General features: G+C 44.7%; 2 protein-coding genes across 2 annotated transcripts; one reads left to right on the top strand and one right to left on the bottom strand.

The window, feature by feature from the left end:
* Nucleotides 1-2234: 2234 nt before the first annotated feature.
* Nucleotides 2235-3830, bottom strand: LOC139881422 (transcription factor bHLH71-like). Its single transcript, XM_071865897.1, is given in 4 exon segments — nt 2235-2342; nt 2928-3341; nt 3476-3751; nt 3753-3830. Coding segments are annotated over 4 exon segments (876 nt in total).
* A 2110-nt stretch (nt 3831-5940) lies between these two features.
* On the top strand, nt 5941-6489 carry LOC139881421 (uncharacterized). Its single transcript, XM_071865896.1, has 2 exons — nt 5941-6089; nt 6162-6489. The coding sequence occupies exons 1-2, from the start codon at nt 5941-5943 to the stop codon at nt 6487-6489; spliced, it is 477 nt and encodes a 158-aa protein (XP_071721997.1).
* The last annotated feature ends 4168 nt before the right edge of the window (nt 6490-10657 follow it).

Raw genomic sequence — 10657 nt, 5'->3', positions numbered from 1 at the left:
GATAACCCCGAAGCTCGGTGGCTTGCTCCGTCCGAAGCTGCTCTTTCTGCATAACCCGAGCCCGATCGTTGACGCAGGAGCTAGCATCCATCGCCTAAGAAGAAAAAAGTCATGGTAAAAAAAGGTGGCAGAAAAAAAGGACAACACGATAATCAAGGGAAGAGAAATCTTAACTCCTTCAAGGCCTTAGCTAGGGTTAGGGTCAAGGTTTGCCAATCTTGGCAGCCGAGGAGAGCTCGGTCACTAGGGACGACGGTCAAACCCAAGATGCCGAGGTAGGCATGCCCATCACAACTGAAAGGTTTCTCCATAAAGTCCCCCAGATCTAAGGGAAGTCCAGTCCTCCTCAGCCCTAGTGAAGGACCTTCCGGTAGCGATACCCATTCGGTTGGAGAGGGTCCATCCTCCGCCAGACCTTTCCCCTTATCAACAGTAGACGCTCGGCCAAAGTTTTGCTCGGTAGTAGGAGTTGGTTCAATAGAGCGCCTCCTTTTCTTGGAGGAGGGCTCACCCAAGGTAGTCGCTGTCGACAGCCGCTTTCGCTTCTGAAGACGGATTCTCCTTCTCAAATCTTCTATCGCAGGGGTAAAAAGAGTTCACAAAGTAATCGCCACAAAAGACGAGTAACGAAAGATGTGCATACCAGGTTGGCCAGCGACGGGCTCAATCGCTCCTCGTACGAAAAAGAGCTGGTGGAAATCTCCATCGAAGAATCGTCGCTACTAATAACAATGGCTACAGAATTCAGTGATTCACCCTCCATGAAACAGGTATTGAACCCGAAAAAACAAATTACACTCTCGGCTAAAAAAAGAATAGAGATTTCTCGGGTGAACAAACCCTAAGTGGATGGCTTGAGGTGGTAAAAAGTGAAGAGGGTAACTCTCCTTGTAAAGCCACTGTGAGGAAGTTCCATCAAAAGGCCGCCAGTGGTAAACACCGTTCGGTTCGACACGCTAAGCTTCGGTTCGCCTTCTGCATGGAAATTGAAGCGTCTTCCCACGCGTGAAATGCTACTTTAGCCGCAAGAAAGAAACACGTGTATCGATAAGATGTTCGCGTCTCTTTGCTTTCCAAGATAGCACTTCGGCATTCAGACAAGTCTTGTCCATTCGTCTTCCGGACAACTTCCTCAGCAGGCTAAGGATGTAAGCCGAAAAAAGAGGTCGGCCCATGCAAGCACAAAGATTTATGGGCCCACTCATCCAAAAACCTGACAAGGTACTTACCCCCATCGGAGAGGGGGGCAAGAATACCTCCAGACCAACGACTAGCCAAAATGGAAATCCTCTGACACCAGTAACGAGCTATACGGCGAAAAGCTGAGTCGGACGATGGACACGGCCAAAAGGTCGTTAGTAACGAGCTATACAACCAAAAACTGAGTCGTACACGTCCGAAAATTCAAAACATCTCACCAAAACAAAAATGCCTTGAGTTTCCTTTGAAAGTTTACTTGCTCCCATCAGGTAAAATCATGATACAAGCAAGGAGGAAAATGTAGTGGAAAAGCATTCGGCCGACTTGAGTCCGATCGGATGAGCAACTCAGTCTAACAATACGTTTGGCCAATACAATAAGCCGGCCAACCTCGACTGACTATTAAAGAGTCCCGAAACAAAACAGCTTCTTCGGTTGATTTTGTGGACCAAGAGATATTTTCTTTTAAGAGTTCTACCTTAAATAGAAGATCACGGATAGTGAAATCCCATAATCACTGGGACACTCTCCTATATGATCTCTCTAAAGGTAAACCCTAGAGGACAGGATTCTCATATCCTTGAGATACACAACTCACAAGTGGCCACAGTTCACAAGTGATTACAAGAGCTTCTCGTACAAGAGAAGTTCTATCAAACTATTTCGCAGCTATGCACCACTCCGCCAAGGCCTTGTGGTGAGCCTTGTTTGTCCCGTTCAGACCGTAGACGCTTTTCCGTAGCTACACCCCCTATTTTCCTATCTATTTTTGCAGGTTTCAATCGTGTCGACGTACTACAGTGGCCCTTCCGTCACCGTGATCTTTTTTTTCACAACAACATTTTACATTTTATCAAGATATTTGTCAGAATTCTCCAAGGCACATTTGACATATTTCTTCACTACTGATTTTATTTTATAAAAAAAAAATTAAAAAAAAAAAGATAAAATTGTCCCATAAATCATAAATTATTTATCTTTCACATTCTCATTCAAAAGGATAAACAGGATCGAATATTATAGTATATTATATTCTATTGATGAATTGACAATGACGAACAAAATGCCGCTTCCTCTTGAATAATTCTAAGCATGTGATGAACTGCATTGGCTATGTCGTCAACTGAATTGAGACCTTCAACCTGTAGCATTTAAAGTATCCTTCAAATTTTAGTCCAATTATTTGTATTTAATTTCCTATAATTGTATGCAAAGAAGCAGACTTCTAAACTTAGAAAACCCCACAAACACTAAGAAGAAAACATTCTATTACACTTTGTCTTCATATGGCTCACTTAATTATAGGTTACTTCATCCTTATATTATTCCTTAATCCCTTAGCATATAAATTTAATTTCTTTACTTTATGGAGAACATTATAACTTTTTCACATAAGGTCGTTTTCTCTGCACAAATATAGGTTGTATCAACCTCATGATCTATATATTACATGCATGTTGTACATTGACGTTACATCAACTTCATGAATAAATTTAAACAAACAAACAAAAAGTTGGTGATATATTTTTCTGTAAACAAATCTATTCTTATATTTCGTTGCATGGATTGTGCCTTATTCCTATGCAATTCTTCTGCCAATTTGTGATATGGGAAAATAGCAACTCAATTGTAAACAATGGAATGAGAAATAATCATGGTATAATTTCCAATATAATTACGAGAATAAATGTGCAAAACTAATATATAAAAAAATGAATTAATCATACCTTAGCACTAATCGAATAGAGGACCAAGTTATCGAAGGTTGTGACATTGAGATGAAGGATAGAAAGGCAAATTGATTGAAAAGCAGAAACCAACTTTGATAGTTCTCTAAAGCTCTTGGGGGACAAGATTCGAATATTTGCATGCGTTTCAACCAAAGTTACCTCAATATCAGCAATGGCTAGATTTGTTTTTGATGTGTGTTTGTTTGGGATTTGAGACCAAGTGTACTGTGGATACACAAAGAATTGTGCAAATGGAGGTCTTATTGTTGTAAGGTTGGGTGACCTAATGAATCCTTCTTGTTCTTGTTGTTGTAGTGAATATTTCATCTTTTGAGTTTCAAGTTCTTGCAAGTGATGCTCAAGTTCCTTCACAAATTCTATAGCTCCTCCTACTATAGAAGCTTGGTCACCCTGCACCATTAACAAAATTAATTCAAAAAACATAATTAGACAGATGACAATTTGAAACAACAATTAGGGTTTAATTCTATTTAACAAGCTCACTAAAATATAACAATAATGCAAAAATGTAACTTATTATATACCCTATGGGCATAAGATTCAGGCATGAGGGAGCGTAAATCGGCCAGGTGCTCATTGATGAGTTTCCGGCGATTCCTCTCGACGGCAATGTGAGTCATTCTTTCTGTCTCAGCTTCCTCTTTGTTTTTGCAAACTCTTGGCTTTCTCTTCCTCTTCTTCTTCTTCCTGATTCCTAATTGCTCTTGATTTTCAGGTATTCTCATATTAATGGTACTATTTTCAACAGGAAATGCACTTTTCTCCAAACAAGAATCGTTATTAATATTATAATTAGTACTGCATGGGAGTTGTAGATATAGTAGTGTTATGTAAAATGAAATTCATAAGATCGTTTGGAGAAAGTGCTTCCACTGCCATCAATTACAATTAAGTATCCCCTCTTTAACTCTGATTGAGGTCGAATCCCGACAGATGCATAAAAAAAAAAAATGCCAATTCGCTGTGTTTAATTAATTCTTGAGATGAAAATTTTAGACATGATTTATAAAGCCAACCATGGCCGAAATTGAGGCTAAAAATTGAGGGAAATAGGAAGATAGATGTGCACGTAAGAAAAGCAGAAAAAACACGGGTACAGTACTTTTGTGTACAGTGACGGAAGGAGGTGAACATGATGTAGTCTGACCGGATTTTCGAAAGCCGGTCTTACTAATTACCGTAATTAGCAATTACGACCGGCTCTAGCATAGCCGGTCTTAACTTGAACCGGCAGAGGGATAGCCGGTCCTAACTTGAACCGGCAGAGCCACAGCCGGTCTTAACTTGAACCGGCAGAGCCACAGCCGGTCTTAACTTGAACCGGCAGAGCCACAGCCGGTCTTAACTTGAACCGGCAGTACCACAGCCGGTCTTAGCAAGAACCGGCCTTTCCAAAACCGGTCTTAGGGTTCAACCGGCCACCCCGCAACCGGTCCTAGCTTCAACCGGCCACTCCACAACCGGTCCTAGCTACAACCGGCCACTCCACAACCGGTCCAAAACCAGTCTGGCCATCGCACACCCGGTCTTAACACACTACAAATACACCCGCCCATTTCTCAATTCCGCATCAGCATCACTTCTTCGTATCTCGTCAATAATCCAAAAATTTATTCTTTCAATTTATTTTTAATATTTATTGAATTTCATTTATTTTTTCAATAAATATGTCATCCTATTTAAATTTATACTGGAAGAGTTCTGTACAATTAGTGGAAGTCAAGATCGTGGTGGGTAGTCTTCCGATGCAACGTATTTCATCGATCGTATTTTGACTTACGATGATTTTTCTAGAGTAATGTGCGACTATGCCGGAATTCAAAGAGAACAGGTACAATTAAATCTTATTTATGTATACGCGGTAGATAACGGTGTAAACCAATGTATCGTAATCAATGATGATGCTACGCTGTCATTATTATATCAACACAATTCTTGGAGTCGTGTGTTCAGGAACTTGTTTATAAGCTACATTCCGATTCAGCATTCTTTCGGGACATCAAGATTCAATAACGCGGAAGAGGGTAGCAGTATACCTCGTGATTGTTTACACAATTTCAGGAAGGATACTGCTGACGCTAGCCAGGACGTCGTGCAGATCGAACCCACCCAGGGTTACGCTGCCCCCCAGCGGAGATCACTACTGCAGAGGCTCAGGAGTAGGGTATTGGGTAACGGCGGACGACACAGACAACAATCACCCGAGCTACCTCCGCCTGTTGAACCTCATCCTCCGGCTGCAGCCGCTCGTCATTCTGTATCTGATTTTAGAGTTGCACCCCTCCGCCTGTTGTACCTTCTCATCCGGCTACAGCCGGTCGTTATTCTGTATCGAATTTTATGGATGCACCCTCTCGTCCCGTTGGATCCTCTCGCGGTGGAGAGGGTATTAGTAGGTCTCGCGGAAGACGAGGAGACGCCTCATCGGACGAGGATTACATTATCCCACCGGTAAGAGACTATCATGTGTTCAGGAACATGGATGGGCCTAATGAGGTAACAAATCGCCCTATTCCTGGTGCTCCAGAATTATACAATGGGGATCCTAATAATATAAAGTTGGGAATGCATTTCTCTAACAAGGACGAGCTTAATGGTGCGATAGCGATCTGGTCAACCAGGAGGGGAAGAGAATTTCGCACGACGAAGTCAGACAAGGTAACTTGGGCTGCAGAATGCGTTAATCGTCCGAACAAACGTACTAAGGAACCGCATGACGGTATTATATGCGAGTGGAAGATCCGGGCTTTGTTCAGGAGCGAATATCGCACGTGGGAAATTACTATCTGGTGTGACAGGCACAATTGCGATGGTGCGGAGAACGAACGTGAGGACAGGAATATTTCGCAAGCTCACGTTGCCCACGTCATAATGGGAAAGATTCGCGACAAACCAAATTACCCGATCAAGGCCATAGTTGAAGACTGTGAAGGAGCATTTGGCTGTAAAATTGGGAGGAAAAAAAGCTTGGGACGGTAAGCGAGTGGCTATGAACCAGTTGTACGGAGACTGGGAGACAAATTTCCGCCAACTACCCGGCTACATGCGAGCTCTTGAGAACTGTCGCGATGGGACTATAATGCAGTGGAAGTTCAGGAAGGAGGACGGGATTGTGCATAGTAGGAGGAAGATTTTCAGGTACGAACACAACTTCGCCTAGCACAGTTGTAGGAATTTTACTCCGTATACTGATTATTGTTATTTATTCAGGTACGTATTTTGGCATTTCGGAGCCACGAGACTCACTTTTCAACACAACCACCCCGTAGTTACCGTCGACGCAACACATCTTCGTGGGGCGTACAAGGGTAAGGCGATTGTAGCGGTCGTAAAGACTGCCAACGACAGAGTCGTGCCAGTCGTATATGCGATCATAGACGAGGAGTCGAACCTCAGTTGGTATTGGTTCTTAAAGTACCTGAAACTTTACGTTCTACAAGATACGTTCACCTGCATCATCTCTGATCGTAATTCGGGCATATTGTCGGCTATTGCAAAGCTCGATACCAAATTTCCAAACTGGGGAGTTAACAGGTGATGTTTACGACACTACAAATGTAATTTCAAGTTCAAATTTATCCATTAATTAATTCTTGGTTCCTGACAAGTATTGTATGGAGCACATTCGTGCTAATTTGCTGTCAAGCGTTCCGAAGAAAAAAGGGTTGTACGCCTTATCTTGGAGAGTTGGTACCGAGTTGGATGAGGCTAAGTATACGCAGGCATGGGCAGATCTCACAGAATCGAGTCAGGCTGCAGCAACGTATCTACAATGTATTCCTCTAGAGAAGTGGACATTGATCCTGGACGGATTCCACCGATGGGGAACAACCACCTCGAACGACGTGGAGAGTTATAATAAAGTTCTCAGAGGCGATCGGTTCTTGCCCATCAGGGCGTTCGTTCAAGCCACACACGCAAAAGTCATGGCGATATTTGCTGACGAAATGTCGAAGATAAATAGATACAGATTTGCGCTGGCACCAAAACCGATGGCAAAGTTCGAGGATAACAAACTGAATTCAAGACGGTACGATGTCTCGTTGTATCCAAATGCTCCCGGTGGACGTTCAGCGTCAGATCTCCGCCTTTGCGTTTTGAAGTTCCAGGCAACGAACATACGGTTCAATTCGATTTGGGTTCATGCTCATGCTTACGTTGGAACACGTACAGGATACCTTGTTCTCATGCAATGGTAGTCGCGAAGGGACTCGGCGTACGTCGTCTCGACCTTGTCCATAGTTGCTATACGAGGGCTGGTTGGAGACAACAGTTTAGTGGTGTTTTCGTCCCTTTCCGAGTCATTGGCCCGAATCAGACTTTTTGCTCCTACCAGACGACACTCGCATGGTTCATCATACCGGTCGTGGACGCAGAAGAGTAAATAGACGACAGCGTGGTGTGAGAGACTACTTGAATATGATAGGTCGACGACCACGAGGGTGTAGTAACTGCAACGGTAGAGACCACGACAGGAGGAAATGCACATTCACTCATACACCTGCAGATAGACTGCCGTTGAACATGTTGTACGACCCGTACGGACTTCACGGTAACGCGCCTCTCAGTGATTACCCCGACGATGATGACAGTGAAGATGCTGAATATAATGCGGAGGACGACGATGACGAGGACGACGACGACGACGGTGAGGACGACGATGACTAGGACGACGAGGAAGACGACGAGGAGGCCAACGAGGATGACGACGATTACGATTAAGTATACGATAATTAGAATAATTACTTTTATTCTTAATGGAGAATAGTGTTGGCCATTAATGTCTACATTAAAAATAAAGAAATACATTTACACTACTACGGCACTACATCATCCGACGTCCTAATATAACCAACTGCCCCATTTTTCCTTCTGACCTCGACCGATACGATCTGATCGGCGCAACTCTACGTCCGCCGCAGTCGGCTCGCCAGGTTGAGTACCAGATCTATTAATTATGATGAAATCAAAGGATTAAATTTGTCAACATCTATATGTTAGTAAAAAGTGAAAAATATTAAGAAAACATACTAACCATGAAATGCATCCCCTCCCTGGTTTCCTGCGAAATCTGCAAAACTAGATAACCTGATCGTGGATGTGTCGGGAATGCCCTGAGAGCTCGACCCGATGCCTAAACTTATGTCCACATCTCTATCAATAGGCTCAGCCGTCGGCTGTGACGGAGGAGGCCAACCGAAGATGCCCTCGAAGAAATCATGCTCCGTAGGTTCTGCAGGAGCGGGAGGATCTACAGCCGACAATGATATTGGCACCTGCACATAGGGAGATGTCGTGTCGCCCAAGTCCTCAGTAGTCAATGACGTGGCGGTCAGTAATGTCGTAAAGCCGCTTGTCCATCCCGGCTGTACATCGTCCACAATATATGGCGCTGGATCAGGCACTTGCTGATGACCACCTCCATGGTGAGCTGATGTGGTACGTCCGGACGAAACACTGTGACGAGATGATCCAGCGGGACGAGAGAGACCAGGCCTAAAATCGGAAACGGAATGGCGAGAAGCTGCAGGCGTAGGCGGATCTACATCAGGCGGAGGTACCTCAAGTGCTCGCTGTCTGCGTCCTCTGCCCCTACCCATCACCCGACTACCGATCCTTTGAAGCGGTGATCTCCGCGGTGGGGCGGAGTAACCCTGTGTGGGATCGACTTGGATGACATCCTGACTAGCCACGGCGGTCTCCTCCAATATCGGCACACCGACAGCCTCCATCAGATCACGAAGCCCGGACGATAACCTCGCAAAACTGCGATGACAGTCACGATGATATTCGTCGGAACTCGATGCATCCTCAAGATTTTTTTCCTCATACATTAGTCGGCTCAACCCATGGCTCTGCAAATGAATACGACATTACACAGACAGTGAATTAATAAATAAGACATCACATCACGTAGTTAGGAATAATTATTACACACCAGGGCATTCACCGAATCCGTGTGGCCATGGTAACCCCCTCTGGATGGCTCCCTACCGGGCTGCTGAACGAACCGGACGGTCCTGTCCATGTACCACTGTCGATATAGGTCTACCGCTGTTGGGTATAACGTCGTCGGACCATCAACGACATGCTCCTCCCGTCGGAGCCAATGACCGACGTGCCAGTCATGAACACGTGCCCAGTCCACAGCGTGGGATGACCTCTTCGTCCGGTGCAACCTGTCAGTACCCGTCTGATCTAGAGGTTCCTGTGGCACATGTTGCAGGCGTCCAAACTGCCGCATCACCCTGTCGGGATAGTGTCCCTCCACTACATAGAAATAGTGGAGGTATGTTCTCGACATCCAGATGCCCTCGCCCTCACGACATCCATTCGGTAGACCGAGGATCTGCTCGACGTACGGTGTCCATAGGAACTGGAACAAAATGAGGAAAATAATTGTTAAAAATAAATTAATATTTCAAAAAATAATAATCTAAAAATTTAAAATACCTGGGATGGAGTCAGGAGCGACAACTGATCTCTGTACGCCACGAGGGAGTGGCTTGTAATGGTCGTCCTGGACAGAGGTCTCGTCCACCTGCATCAATTAAAAGTTAAGTGGAAATAGTATGATCGCAGTAACAAATAATTCATTAATTTAGTTATGCGTTTATATGTACGCGAACTTACTTTGCAGCGAGTGGGGAGTCCTCCGGCAGCTCAGGCCCTCGTCGAAACCTTGGCCTCACCTTAGAAATCCTCGTCCATGCCCATGACTGGACGAGTAGTCCGCACATGTGAGAATTCTGCTCTCCGGAGCGGGCCGAATCGCACATGGCGCGATATGTGTAGGACAGCACGACGCTGCCCCAGCTGTAACAACTGCATGCCTCTGGGTCTTCTAGGAGGCGCAGTGTGAATAAATCGATCTTATTATGGCTGTGATCGGGGAAGAAGCAACCGACAAGCAGGAAAGCGAGGTGGCATCGTGCCCTCTGCAGCGCCTCCACCTGCGTGACATCTACATGCCCACGAAGTCGCTGTAGGTGAGCCTTAATGCTTGACAGTTTGATGCCGGTCTTCGAAGTCTTCTCCGGCACAAAGCCCAACATTCTAAATAGATACCCGTCGATGTCCTCGGGGTACGCCTCTGTACCAGTAACGGGCGCACCGTCGATCCGCAGTCCGAGCAATACCTCGACGTCCTGTAGGGTGATGGAGGCCTCGCCGACGGATAGATGGAAGGTATGGGTCTCGGGCCTCCATCGCTCGACAAGTGCAGTCAAGAGATGATGGTCGTACTCCATATATCCTATCTTTGCGACCAAACCGAACCCCATCATCTCTATGTAATACATGACCTCTGGTAGTGTATATTGGTCATCCCGCATACACTCCTAGAAGAAAGCGTCTGCTCTCCTCATCATCATTGCACTGTCAACGTCCTCTCCGGACGAATATATGTCGCACGATCTGTGCTGCGGCTGAAACCACAGTAGATCCCCCACGGTAGGACCCTGCGCAATCCAAGAAGATCTCGCTGCCATAATCTGTAAAGAAAAAAAATACCATTTATCATCTAAAGTGAATCATCTTAAAAAGCGTACGCGAGTTTCCACATCAATAGTTTTTTAGTCCAATAATTTATCATCATACAATTTGAACCCACTAAATTAATCTAACGAATGATATGCTACACAAATTATATCATGAGTTTTCTATTTCATTGGTTTTAATGAAATGATTTGATTTAAAAATATATA

The sequence above is a fragment of the Rutidosis leptorrhynchoides genome, unplaced genomic scaffold (genome assembly GCF_046630445.1).
Source record: "Rutidosis leptorrhynchoides isolate AG116_Rl617_1_P2 unplaced genomic scaffold, CSIRO_AGI_Rlap_v1 contig151, whole genome shotgun sequence".
Taxonomy (NCBI): Eukaryota; Viridiplantae; Streptophyta; class Magnoliopsida; order Asterales; family Asteraceae; genus Rutidosis; species Rutidosis leptorrhynchoides.
The sequence above is the reverse complement of the archived record's forward strand: the minus strand, read 5'-3'. Positions and strand labels throughout refer to the sequence as shown.

Coding starts and splice junctions, on each gene's coding strand:
- LOC139881421 (XM_071865896.1), top strand. CDS start 5,941: ATGAACCAGTTGTACGGAGACTGGGAGACAAATTTCCGCCAACTACCC. Junction 6,090..6,161: donor AGTAGGAGGAAGATTTTCAG/GTACGAACACAA, acceptor TTATTTATTCAG/GTACGTATTTTGGCATTTCG.